The following is a 14,319-nucleotide window of genomic DNA, read 5'->3' on the forward strand; positions in this document are numbered from 1 at the left end:
AACAACTGATACTTCTTTGGCTGTGTTTAGCGAAAGGAACCCTAACTACTTACAATGGCCACTTAATCTGACTTCCATAGTAGCAAACCCAGCACCTGGAAATCTCACCTATTTGAACCCTGTTTGCTGAATTGTCGATCACTAGCATTGATGTTCATACAAAAGCTTTATACTATTATTTACATAAATCAGCCATGTCCTGGCCATGGTTAATAGTATGTTATACCTCCATTTCAAGTCTCTCTTATCATCTAACTTATCCTGGTCATATTTTCTTGTATAGGTCTTGGCTCTCTCAATAATCTCTGTTCCCTTTGGACAGGGCAAACCTAAGGCTTCCCATCATCTCAGGGAAGGAGAGCTGCTGCGTTAGTCACCTGCCCCCAGACAGGGCCACTGCCCTCTGAAGATGTCAGGGAGGTGCCCACCTCTTTGTGCAATGGGAACAAAACTTGCAAAAACCCATTTCTCCATGCTGGGCGAAAGGAAAAAGCTCAAAACCACATAAATCAGACTCTGTGACCGCCGGGCATGAATATTACAAACAAACAAAATCAGCATGGAACACGTACTTTAATTTGCTGACAGGTATTTTAAAAAATGAATGTGAATACATGCAACAAAAGTTAGGAGGACCACAAAGCGGCTCACTGAAGAGGGAAACAAAGCCACCTGGCTTCCAACACGCGGCACCTTTGAAAGAGATTGGCGGAATGAAATGAACTGCCCCAAGGGGGAGCACTGTGCACTGGGGAGGGGAGAGCTGGTCCCCCAACGCTGGTGCTTTCTATCACATTTTCCAACAAATGCCTGTTGCCTGAAACTTTCCACCCATGTGTCTAAGACTCCATCTCATTGCAGGGCAGGTCACTTCTGATCAAATGTAAGGCAACATTTTAAGGAGGGGTGACCGGCATTGAGCAGATACCTGGTTTATCATCATTCTTGCTGCTGTCTGCAGTGACAGAGGGTTGTGACTCAGACCCTGGAGTCCAAGAGACTCATGGCAATCACCATGCCTACCCTGTCTGGCCACAGAGCTTCCTCAGTCTAAGCCTCAGTCTCCCCAGGCAGTGGCAGGTTCATGAATGAACTGCTTCATTCACTTTTATGTGATCACACACGTTCAGTGCATCTATGTGAAATGTATACAGTCAACCCTCTACATATGCATGCTGCGTATCTGTGCACTCAACCATAAAATGAAAATCCTTTTAGAAACTTGTGGCAGGGGCTGGGGAGATGGCCACTTTCCTAAAGTGCTTGCTGCATAAATAAGAGAACCTGAGTCTGATCCCAAGAACCCAGATAAGAAGAAATGTCGAGCATCGTGGCACTCCCTGGTCATCCCAGTGCAAGGAGGCAGAGAGACAAAGAGTAATATTAGGGGCTCTGGATCAACCCGCCAGAAAGGAGCGACTGGATTTTGTCTGACAATTACTAACTGTGGAATGCACACTGCTTACTTCTGTTACTCATATGTGTCTTCTCTCTAGTTCTTCTGTCTATCCCCAGGTACACACTGCCTTTCTACACACCTTTGACTCCGCACACATGGAAAAGTGGAAGGTCAGGAGTAACTCAAGCACAGACAATACAAGCAATGGACTTAACTGTCTACATGTCTCAGGTTTCAGGTTAATTTAGTTCAGGTCCCACAGTCACAAACAGAATCCATACTGAGTAGGAAGAAGCTGGATACGGCTCTTTATCACAACAATGCTGTTAATTCTGAAGTCCTATTGAGAAGTAGGTAGGATACGGTGGTGAGCTATCATTACTGCTACTAGCAAGAACTGGAAGCCACTTCACAGTCTCCAACTTAAATATACACATTTTATATACATAACACATATATTATATATAACATATATATATATATATATATATATATATATATATATATATATATATCCCTCTGTTTCTTAACCAATGAGAAGAATAAGCACAAAAACATTTATTTTTGTGGTTGACTTCTTGCTTGTAATATAAGGAACATCTCAACCTCCACTCAAGCTTGAAGAAATCTTTCCCTCCCAGGATCTACATACAAAGGCCACACAGTACATTTGGAGCAGCTCCTGACGAGCATAGATTAGCGGGAGCTGCGGTTCATTCCGTTCCTCCTTCCTCAACTGCCCTGGAGACCTCTGTTTTTGTCTTTCCAGTCTGTCTTTCACACAAGGGTTAGGACTCTGAGGGTGGATTTATTTCTGTTAATGGAACAATTCCTCAGGTCTGTGGTGGTCAGGTTTCCACTCCTATAACAAATTCCTGAACGATGAACTCATGAATGTCGTCTGGCTCGCTGTATTGGAGGTTTTGATCTCTGAGGATGGCCATGTTGCTTTAAGCTTGTGGCAGTGCAGTATATCCTGAAGAGAGCACATGGCATAACAAAATCCCTCCTTACCAAGAGGAAGCAAAAGAAAGCCAAAGGGCTGGACTCTCCTTGTCCCTTCAAGGACCCACTTCCAGTGACCTAAAGACCCCCCCCCCATGTGTTAGCGTTGGAGGAACATCCAGAATTCAAATGGCGTCAGGCCCCCAGCTGCACCCGCGCCATTTAGAAGAGAAGGTGGATGACTCTTGAGGGATTACCCGAGGGAGCAAATGCTTCCCTCAAGCTGCTGAGCCACTGACTACCACAGAGAAGCTAAGCACATCCCTGTAGGGAGGGGCAGAAACAACTCCTGGGGACTGTGCCCCTCAACAAATCACAATACGTGTGAAAACACCTTGGGACCGGTGAAGGAGGGCAGATGACCCCATACCACACCAGCGACATTAACCTAAGGTCAGTGCCTCACCTGGTGCTTGGGCAATGCCTACCCGGCAACCCTGGTCCTTGGGAAACAGCCAAGGACAGCAGCTGAGCAAGGTGGTCTGCATGTCTTCTTGGCCTACCTATTGGAGCACGCGCAACTTGCAAACAAACTCTATGTTCTCACATCTCATGTGGGCACTCCCAGACCTTAAACCAAACGGACAACACAATCCAGGGAGACAACTTCTTGGGGAAGAAGAGCCCCAGATCACTTTGACTCAATGACAGCAAAACGACACACCTCCACCATTTCCCCCTCTGTTAGTGCTTAGCCCAGCGGGGTGTACACTGTATTCCCAATTATGTCTGGAAAGCTCACAAATAAATCCATTCCCATATTTAGGATGAGAGGGGAAAAAAAAAAGTCTGCTCCATGCCAGTAACTGGCTGGGGCCTGGTGTTTGGCACTGAAGTCAGAGTTAGCAGTTTGTACGCTTTGAAGTGAGAAGGCTTTCCCCCTCTTTTATTAGCAATGAAATGAACTTTAAAGGAAAAAAAAAAAACATTGGTGAGGAGTATTTTTCCATGGCAAGCCATGTAATGTCTTTGGTACAATTCCCTATTTAGAAAGCAGAGCTGCCTTGAGGCACTTGGGACTACCTGGTATATCTCACACAACTCTTGCCTATGAGAATTTGGACAAGTGTGGGTATGTTCAGTGGACCACCATCTCTTAGGCATCTGTCAGGAGCTAAAATGTTACAGTGGAATATTTTAGAGCAGTGATTTCCAAACTGGGCCTCCACACCCAGACCCGGACCTCTCTCTCTTCTCTCTCTCTTCTCTCTCTCTCTCTCTCTCTCTCTCTCTCTCTCTCTCTCTCTCTCTCTCTCTCTCTCTCTCTCTCTCTCTCTCTCTCTCTCTCTCTGCTCATGCATTATTATATGCACATGTTATCTTGAGGGATTTTAACAGGATGAGTCTGATGCAAGCCCTTACTGAGAAAACCTCACATAAAGTCTTTAAAATGTGTTGGCCAAAAGAATCGGGGTTTTAAATTGTGCAGAATTTTTGTTTTTTTCAGAAAGATTCAGAACTCATTTTCCTGCCAGGAAAGGAGAACATGTGTGTTCTTGACTTCCCATAGGCTATTTCCATGGCTGGAGAGATGGCTCAGTTGTTAAAGGCTAGGCTTACAACCACGAGCTATTTCCAGAGTGACTAGGCTTATTCTGACTTTGCTGATTAGGAAGTCACCCCAGGTCAAGAGATGTGCTGAGGGGGAGGTGGTGTCTGACTGGGGCAGGGTCTCCAGCTCCTGACTTGAGACCAAAGGTGAAGTTTGGGGCCTCCCTTCACACAGCCCTGAAGTCAGAAGCCCTGGGAATTGCCTGAAGAAAATTCAAGTACATTACTGCCCTGGCATTAGATCCAGTTTCCCTGGAAGCCCCACACCAACAGGGAACTTTGGGAACGGAGGTAAACTAAGGAATTTAGCTGTGTTCCACTTTAGAGCATTTAAGCTGCGATGGAGAAATTTTGATTGCATGGTTATGGTACCCTGGGAAAATCATCCTCATCGATTCTCCATAGCCGAGGGCCATGCTATTCACCATGACAGACAGACACAAGCCAAGGTCTATAGATCTAAGTGTGCTACTAGAAAAATGAAGAAATGGGGTGTCCCTTAAAACCTTCCAAATTCTGCATCTTTAGAAGAGTCCCCCGGGAGCTTCTCTGATTTCACAGATGTTCCCTGGGACTTCCTGGGTGGCTGCCGGGCTTTTCCACACCACACTACAAGGTGCCATAGTTAAAAGCTCTGACGGTGGGAAAGAACTCCTTCATTCTACAGTCCTCCCTTCCCTTTGCCCGCAAGGGAAGACCTGCTGCCTTCAGCCCTGTGAGAAACACTGCAGACAGAATGGACCAGACAAAGAAATTCTTAATCACATTAGTGGGGAAACTCTCAGCACAAACAATGCATCTTTTCAATGGCTGAAGATTTTATGAATAGACAGAATGCTTGCTGCTGTATCTGTCTCCAGCTCTTGGGGGGAGAAATACCACTTACCATTAGATCCCAGCTCAGTTCCAGAGCTTCAAAGAATTATGTTCATCTGCCAAAACCCTATGGTGGAGTCAACTACAAAGCACAGTTTATGAAAATCACTAGAAGCATTCTTAAAATATTAACTTCTACAAAGCACCCTTTTCCTAGAATGCTTCCCACTCTAAGGAGTGGCTATGGCTAGAGCATGCTTGCAATAGTGTCGCCCGGGACCCTTCCTCCTCTGACCACACCTAAACCCAGCTGCTGCCCCTTTTGATGACACAGTTGTGACTGGAGAAAGCCCTTCTGAGGCTTCATGTGGGAAGTCAGACTGGTCCTGGGCATGCTCTATACATTTGTCTGTTCTGCACCATGGATCAGTGTTTAATAGGTTCTTGCTACTTCTCAGCCAACAACAGCCTGCTGAATCAGGTAGCAGGTTAGATGCTGCTGTGGGCCATGGAGTGAAGGCTAACATCGCACACTCACATCCTTCCCACTTGGATCTCACCCCGGAGAAAGACCAGAGACGCTAAAGAGATCTTTGATGAAAACTCTATTGGTCCTCTCACTTGATGTCAAGCAGGAGCCTCAGTCTTACCTAACTGTGTTGTTTCAAAACGACCCATTTGCTTCCTGTTGAAACCAACCAACAGAAAGGAAGAAAATGCCACAGTTTAAGTAAAATCCAAAGTTTTCATACAAAAGTGCTGCGTAATTTAACTGAAGAGGAGCACTTCTTGGCTCCTTATTGGTGGGAACAGCTCACTGTCTGCAAGGACAGCCATGTATCACTTAATGAAGGGGACATCTGGGAAACGAATCCTAAGGTGACTTCTTCATTCCCCGTGGAGAGTACTTACACACACCCAGATGGCTGAGATATGACATCACTGGGACATATGACATCATGGGACTGTCCATAAATGCCTTTTGTTGACTGAACTATTGCCATCCAGCAGAAGACACACCTGACCTTTGCCCTTGCTCAGGGGAGCCGTACGCACCCTAAAGGGTCCATGAGGAATTCAGCCTCTCTGTAGTTTGAAAGTCAGCCACTTTATGAGGACGGGACTTGGCAAATGGCCCAATTCAGCACTTTAGAATTGTAGTTACTAGAGCGAATGGACACAGAGCGGGGCTTGCTAGGGCAGTCAAGGAAAGGAAGCACTTGTCAAGGAAGGGCTTTGTCTGCTAGTCAGGCACCCGTCGACCCCATCCTGCCAGCATGGCTCTCTTCTGTTTTGGACATTTACATGTTGCTTGACTCCTTTCCCTACAGATATCAATGGGGGGCATGCAAGCTCACTCCTGCAGGACAGGCCCAGCATTCTGGACACTGAGGGGTATCGGCTGACTTATTTACCAGGTAAAAGACCAGTGATAATAGCCTGGGCTATCTCATGAACAAAAGCTCTTGGACGTGTATCTAGACCCAGGAGTTTGTATTTATTTCTGTAGAGGCTGCAGAGCCGGTAGTCAGGACGGCCAAGCCCTGATCCTCAGTTAATCTCTTCCTACCCCTGCTTCTGTTTCCAGTATTGTAAACACCCTACTGCACACTCAGGAGGCTGAACCAGCACGGACATCTACTCAAAGAGCACATGCCCTGTAAGAGATGTCTAGTATTAGAGACAATGGCAGTCTCGCAGATAATGGAGACCTAAGAGTTGTACATGTTGGTTTGCATCCAGAGAAATGCCAAGGCAGGGCTGGACAGAGGGTTTCTGGCTCTCTGGGAAGGAAACACAGAGCCTAGGGAATGGACCTAAAGTAGTAACACAATAGTGCTTCACTTTACAAAGAGGGATGAGCCTAGCTAGTGAGGCTCCTAGTAGCTCCTAAAGCCTAGGGCTTGGAGCATCCCCTCGTGGGGATCTAAGAGGATTCTGACTCTGTGTAGCCAGCCCAGCATGGCTTTATGGTGTAGGCTCATACAGCCTCACTTGAGAACTGAGATTATTGCTTTAGGCCATATCCAACTCCTTTCTCTTCACACCTGACGTGATAAGAGTTCTGTGACCTAATTGGTCATTGTCAGTGGTTCAATGTTAGACAATTGGGCATAGGTTAAGTAAAAAAAAAAATCAGAAACAATTCCAACAAGAGTAGTAAGATCTCTAACCTCAGCCTCTTTGGCTGGCTTGAAGATATGAACAAAGGAAGATTCTGGCATACCCACTACCTGGTTACTAGAGTTCTTAGGCTGATATTTTACAAGTGACCAGTTACCAATTAAGCAGTCAATCATGTACTTAACACTGAATCTGTGATCAACACAAGCTTGGATCATGACTGCCTCAAAACCACTCCCATTTTGTATACAATTACAAACGGCATTGCTGTATACAACCAGCACATAACTAAGGAAATGTGAGCACACCACGTATGTCGGAGGACTGAGGGGGAGATGCTTCATGGTATTTAAATGTCTCACACCACTTCTGTGGATGAGACAACCTCTCCTAGCTGCTTGAATTGGTTCAGCTACTGTCAAGTTTTGACGCAAGCAGATGACAATTGCCTTTACCCAAGTTCACTGTTACAAGACACAGAAAGCTTGTTCGCTCACCTGTGCACAAGCATAATGGAGAGACGACACACACAATCACAGTACTGACCTGCCCTTTCATGTCAGGAGCAATGGGGATGGTCGGCCAGATGGTGGAGTAGACACCAAAGAACACCAGCCAGATCAGCATGCTTCCCCACACCGCCAGGTGACTGAACTGTGGAGGAAATAAATGCTTAGACAGGGCTTTCTGCTGGCCCCGGGGGTCAGGGTGGGAGTGTCTACTCCAGTCCATAAGTTGCCCAACCCCCATCCCACATCCAAACCCCTTCCCTGATGGGAAGGAAGAAACTGAGGACGTACTCGTTACTGGAGAGCTCTGCCTTTCTCAGTAAGCTCCTTGTCTCAGGATTTGTCATGATAAATTTGAATTATGGATGGCTTATACTATCCTGAAGATGGAGGTGTGTTAAGCCCCCAACCTTCTTCTAAAATCCAAGCCCCAGCCATGACCCGCCCATCCCTGGGGTTATCTCGTGTCTGTTTTTATAAAACAAGGGTGCAGCCATCTAGTGAGAGAGCAGTGAAATGGACAAATAGAATATTCTTATCCCTTAAAGACAACATCTGTCATTTGCAGAGACTGTTTAAAAGCAACTCGGAATGGCTAATGCCCCCTTTAAAAACTTGAAACATTGCATTTAATAGAGTTTTAAAAATCGACGTACAATTGTTCACATTCATAGGTACAGTGTGACACTCCAATGCATGTATATACTATGCAATGATCAGGTCAGGATAACTGGCATATCCACACCCATAAAACATCATTTCTGAACTTGAGGAACATCCAAAATTCTTCCTTCCAGTTGTTTTGAAAGTGGGTACTCAGTATAGTTACCCCACTTCATACAGGACTTTAAAGTGACTCTTCCCACCCTGATTGACTCTGCATCTGCTAGTTCTTCCCGTGCGTCTCCCCCTCTCCCTCCCCCTCCCCCTCCTCAGCTCTAGTAACTAAAACTCTATTCTTCACTTCTGTGACACAAACATCTTATGCCTCTTTAAGTTGTTGGCCTCTTTTCTTTGTGCCCTTAATACAACCCTTGACTTCTCTCTTTATAAATTACAATCCAATCCCTCAGCAAGCTCTGCTTTTCGGGTTCTAGTTTTAAACTAGTACTTCCACATTCTGACACTCACTACCTCTTCCTGCAATATTCCAGGCTAAGCTGCCATTTCCACCTCCTACCCGCCTTCATCCTTTGACAGATTCCCTGGCTCCATGGTGACCTTCCATCCTACCCCATTTACTTAGTACCAGAGCAGGAGGTAAGCGAGCTACAGTCCCACTGTGAAGTGTGGGTCTTAGCCCATCTTGGAAAGAACCAAACAGGAAACAGGATGCTGATAAAACAAACCCAGGATAGCTATGCAGTGTGGTACTCTCTAATCACGAGCAATCGTCTCACTGAAGTGTGCTTTAAGGATTCCAAATGTGAGACTTTAGGAGAAAAAAAAGATGACAAAACTCTATTCACCCTTTTATTTGAGGATGCACACCAAGTCAGAGGTCAGGAGACTGCCCAGGAGTGCCAAGGTAGAGCCACGTGCAAATACAACATTTTCTGACTTGTTCTGCATTCTCTCTCTCTCTCTCTCTCTCTCTCTCTCTCTCTCTCTCTCTCTCTCTCTCTCTCTCTCCCTCTCTCTCTCTCTCTTTCCCTCCCTCCCTCCCTCCCTCCCTCCCTCCCTCCCTCCCTCCCTCCCTCTCTTCCTTTCTCTTTTCCTCTCCCCCCATCTCCCCAGTAACAATGAGAATTTTCATTTCAGGCAGGTAATAATCAGTAGCTGTAAGCTGGGCTAGGTGCTGAGCAAATAAAGCCCCAGGAGAGGTTGGATCCCAAATTCCAAATTGCCTTCCTAAAGATCAAAAACAATTTTTACTTGCAAAATTTGAAATAAGACAACAGTGTAGCATTTCTTGTTTCCCCACGGATTAAATGGAAGTCACTGCATACAACTATCTATAATGGAGAAAGAAAAGTTCCAAAGACAACTCACTTTAGTCCACGCTGTTGTCTCCAAACCTGCTTTCAGACAAACTGTAACCACAACGTACTGTGAAGAAAAAAAAAAAGAGAGAGAGAGGAGTTTGGTATGATGCAAGGATTTCTTGATCAGTCTGAACTTCAAGGAAGCCCCAGCCCACAAAGACGTAGAGTAAGTCATTTTAATGTGGGGAGCCGTGTATAACTGGGGAGGTAGAACCCTCATGAGTGCCCTTTAGGAATGGCTCAACAGTGCTAAACGTACCGTGTAAACAATATTTCCAACAAACAAGTAGTCTGTGGCGTGCCCACTGGCCAGTGGAGTATCTGGAAAACAAAGAAGCCACTGTTAATATCTAGAGGCCACAGTGCAATCTGTTTTCTTTTTCTTTTTTTCAGAACATAGAAAAATGGAACAGTAGAAGCATCTCTCAAAGCGTGAGGTCATTTCAAAACTAACTCCTTCGTGATTCTAAAGGTCCTTTCTCATGATAATGGTATTTTTTCACCTTATGTGTCCTTCAAATGAATAAAACAAAATCATATGTTCAAACAAAACTAATGGTTGATTGGCACTGAATTTATATATATATATTTTAAAATCAAATTATCTTTTGGTCTGCTTGAAAACAAGGTGAACAAGGACTGGTCCAAGGACACATCAAGTGCCTCAGCTCTCGGACCTTCTCAAACCTTTCTCTTAATATTTGCTGAAGTGGGACTGGACAGCATCACACCGAGCACAAAGTGACTGACTCTCCTAGGGAGATATTCATGGTTCTTGTTCTCACTCAAGCGCCTGCGCTCTGGGAGTGAAGGTGATCCAGTGAGAGGTGTTTCATACAGCTGGGACCTCAAAGCTTCGTCTTCACGTTTCTTTCTTTCCAGGGGTGGCTCTGCAAGGTTCCTGGAAGCCATGGAGCCAGAGAGACTCTGCTTGGTGACCACTCTGGAAATCTGACTCCGATCCCAGGAGTGCCAAACAAATTTAAAGTCAAGAATGGCTTCCCATCTCCTTCCCTCCTTCGCACTCAGGTTCAGGTGTGTTTGTGTGTGTGTGTGGGGGGGTTCTGGTAGTGGGTGGGTCCCTGGGTCAGTGGAAGGGTATAGCTTTGCTCCTGGCTCTGAGAAGTCAGTCTGTGACCAGAGGACACTTAAGCACAGAGTGGCAGGCACCAGGGCTACATTAACCACAGCCCCGAACTTCCATGAGTACTGCCGGGCTTTGGAAGAGTTACACTAGGAGATCAGAAAGGGATTCCACCCCAGACAGAAACAGAAAGCTCCGGAGACTGATGGGAGAGGGGATGAAGAGAGGTGAGAAGGTGAGGAAGAACCTCATTGAAAGCAAACAGAGAAAGCTGAAAAGGGAGCAGCTCAATTGATTTCAGTAAGTCAAAAAACTGGTGTGAGCTGAGTATCCCTCATCTGAAAACCTAGAGTCTTAAGTGCTTTGGAATCCCACGGGAGCCTTTTAGGTTTTGGGTTAGGGATAGTCAATGAGTGAAATCTATGCTAATTATTCCACAGTCCAAAATCTTTGAGCAAGCAAATGCTTCTGGTTCCAAGCCAGGGATACTCATCCTGTCCTTGCAAACAGCCATTGTGAATTGAGAGTGTCTATCACTAGTGACTGGGTCTGAGGTTATTATAGATGCAGTACCTTAAAGACATACTCCACTAAGGGTCACGTGAGATTAGACAGGGGTTGTTTATTTGAGTTTAATGAAGATCATAGCCATGAAAGGAGGAAGCTCAATCTTTTATGTACTCAAATCTACTCTATGCAAGGCATTGTGGGAACGCAGAAGAAAAGGCTCCAGTCTCCATGGAGTCTGAATGACAGTCGGGGAACAGAGCATACACAAATGAACAAGTGGACATACAGTCAGCTAGAGGAAATTTAAGCTATACTGTTTGAATACAGAGTGGCCAGAGATTGTTGTTTTAGTTAGAGAGGTGACCCGGGAACAGATCAGAATGATAGAGAGGTGTTAGTTCAATGATCATCAAGAACAGGCTCCTGGGAAAGAAAAGACGTTGTTAAGAATCTTAATGAAAACAGTGCTTGATGAGCTCAGAGTTCATCATGAAGACCGGTCTGTCTAGAGATTCAGGGAGCGAGCAAACAGTCAGAGGCCAACAGATGCAGGCTGGACCAGAGTCTGCACTTCAGTGGTGGTCAGGACCGATGAAGCTGGAGGCTGCTGAGCCTTCCACGAAATCGTTTAGAGTATTCCCAAAGGAAGGGTGCAGCTCCCGGGAGAACAGAACAGGGAGAATGACAAGTACAGTGCCAGTTAGGCAGGGATGGCAGTCAGCCGTGCAGGTGATGGAGGGTGATACCGGAAACAGCAGAGTTATGCATCCACTAGCTCCATTTAGTTGCTTACCTTTAAATTAATTGGAAAAAAAATCCCAGAGGCTTGGGAGGAGGGAGAGGGAGATGTTGCTTAATGAGTTCAGAGTTAAAAGTTTGAGGTGATGAAACAATTTTGCAAACAGCCAGAACAGCAAGCTCTGCTCAACTAGTGTCTCTGATTTGCATATGTAAAATGGTTAAAAACTGCAGAATTTACTTATGTCTGTGCCTATGATCACAATATAAAATTAACAAAACATGATCACAGGGCCAAAGCAATACAACCTTTAGAATAAATGGAAGCAGTGCATCTTTCCAGCCCCAGATTTAAGAATGATCTCAAGAAAAGACACCAAAAGTATGGTGACAAACTAGGGCCAATTAGACTGGATCAAAACAATGGAGAAAACACTTGCACATTTTATGTCTGATAAGAAGCTTGTGTCTAGGATATAGAAAGAACCCAACAAACAATCTAAAACTTCTCAGTATGAACCTGGGCAAAGGATCTGAGTACATATATTAAGCAGGGAAGACACACAAATGGCCAACAGGGATTCAGGGAAACTCAACATGATTGGGAACAAAGAAAACAATCCCAAAGCCACTTGAAGAATCACTTCATACCCATGAGGATGCCAATAACAAAAATGACAACCAAGAGACAGAGTCAGAGAGCCGGGCAGTGGTGGCATATGCCTTTAATCCCAGCACGTGGGAGGCAGAGCCAGGTGCCCCGTCTCTGGAGGAGAGAGAGAGAGAGAGAGAGAGAGAGAGAGAGAGAGAGAGAGAGAGAGAGAGAGAGAGAGAGAGAGAGAGAGAGAGGAGACCTATAATTGTTCACGCATGGCTGGAAGCTGAGTAAGCTGTGTAGACATTTTGGAAAATTATTGGGACTTCCTAAAAAAGAGTGCGCACATTTATTACATGACTCAGTAATTCCCAAGAAAAATGAAAATGTGAATGAAAGACAAAAGCTTATACATGAATGTTCAGAGCGGCATTATTCACAACTGCTCACGACGTCTAAAACAATGAGCATCATTATTCCCTATCCACAGTAGCCTATTCAGAGTGCAGATGTCCGTCAAGTGGTGAATGCACAAATAAATGTCCATCACTCAGTGAGTGGTGCATCAATACAATAGAGTATTGTGAAGAAATAACAAGGAATGAAGTGTGGGTACATGCCACAATGTGGATGAACCTTGAGAGGGGAAAGAAGTTAGGATAAAATGTCCAGGGGGGACAGACCTACACAGACATGGTGCAAAACAGCAGTTGCTAAGGGTCTGAGGGCCGGGTGACAGCCTTCGGGGGTGATGGAGTGTTTGAAAGTTGATGATGATGTGGTGGTTGGGTTGTGTAATGGAATTACACCTTGAGATGGGGGAATTGTACAGTGTAAATATAGAGACACAATTATACAATGATGAAGCTGCTGCAAAGACTTGGTTCCCTAGCCACACTGGCCACATTCCAAATGCTCAGAAGTTGTGTGTGGCTAGTGACTGCTGTCCTGGGCAGCAGAGACATGCACCATCTCCCCCTGCCCCCTCCTTCAGTCCAACTGACAATTCAGGGCAAGAAAGGCCACGCCAGAGGTACTGAGAAGTGACAGAAACTGGTAAATATTTTGAAGTAGGAATGACAGCATTTGCTCACACTTTGGAGGTAGAGTAGGAGGGAGTGTGAGGAACCTCAGCCTGAGCAGTGAGGTAAACAGGATCACTGACTTGTGAAGGAGCCCAGCAGTCTGGTCTTTACCATGGGGAGACTGGCCGGAGGAGGAGCCCATGAGGACCCGTAGTGGTGTTTTCAGTTCACAACAGGAAAGGCCAACACAAAACATGACTATGTACAAGAGAAGGAATTTGGTAAATGAGGCGAGGGAAGGAATGAGCTTAGCAGGCAGATCCTGGTCATGAGAGTTAGGAGATGCTGGTACAGCCTGCCTCTCCTACCCCAGTTCTAAGGGCAGAGAGGTTTTTAGATTTGAGGCTGAGCCCTACAGGCCTCGTTTCTAACACGGAGGTTTCCTATCAGGGACAGAGGTTAAAGAAGAAGATGTGACAATGACCGAAATGACCCCCAAGTTTTCCCTGGGGCAGGAAATGCATGATGCTCTTAGCTGTTAAGTCAGCCCCGTGCATGGAGTGGCAGAGATGCGAGCCTCAGCTCTCCTCCTCTGCTAGGTCCAGATGGATTTCCCAGTCTGTCCATCCTGTGTAGTCACAAGCACAGAGACTTTTAACTGAGATGAGCAGTGACCTGGAGCCTTGATGTTCTATCTCCACTAAGTCCTGGGGAACCCAGAAAAACTCTGGCCAGGTGGGAGAGTGGATGGAGAGGAAGACTAAGCCCCAAACTGAAGCCCACAGTCCTGGTCTCACGGCTTCTGTTGTTGTTTGTTTGTTGGGACAGTCCCCAAATGCTGGCATTGCTGACACACACACTGCCACATCTGGCCTGACCGTTGTTTTGTTTCTTTTATCTCTGGTGCTGGTGACAGAAGTCAGGGCCTTGCACATGTCAGGCAAGTGCTCCCCACTGAGGTCGCCCCCCCCCCCCCCC

At 45.8% G+C, this 14,319-nt stretch overlaps 1 protein-coding gene across 16 annotated transcripts in view; it reads right to left on the reverse strand.

The window, feature by feature from the left end:
- The window catches only part of Atp8a2 (ATPase phospholipid transporting 8A2), a 592,551-nt gene that overhangs the window by 130,400 nt on the left and 447,832 nt on the right, over positions 1 to 14,319 (reverse strand). For all 16 annotated transcript variants that reach the window (XM_076545122.1, XM_076545120.1, XM_076545123.1 and 13 more), the window contains 3 exons: positions 9,649 to 9,710; positions 9,397 to 9,453; positions 7,442 to 7,549 (listed from right to left, as the gene is read on the reverse strand). In XM_076545122.1, the coding sequence (XP_076401237.1) occupies positions 7,442 to 7,549; positions 9,397 to 9,453; positions 9,649 to 9,710 (227 nt within the window). The remainder of the gene's footprint in view (positions 1 to 7,441; positions 7,550 to 9,396; positions 9,454 to 9,648; positions 9,711 to 14,319) is intronic.

This window comes from Peromyscus maniculatus, chromosome 9 (genome assembly GCF_049852395.1).
Source record: "Peromyscus maniculatus bairdii isolate BWxNUB_F1_BW_parent chromosome 9, HU_Pman_BW_mat_3.1, whole genome shotgun sequence".
Taxonomy (NCBI): Eukaryota; Metazoa; Chordata; class Mammalia; order Rodentia; family Cricetidae; genus Peromyscus; species Peromyscus maniculatus.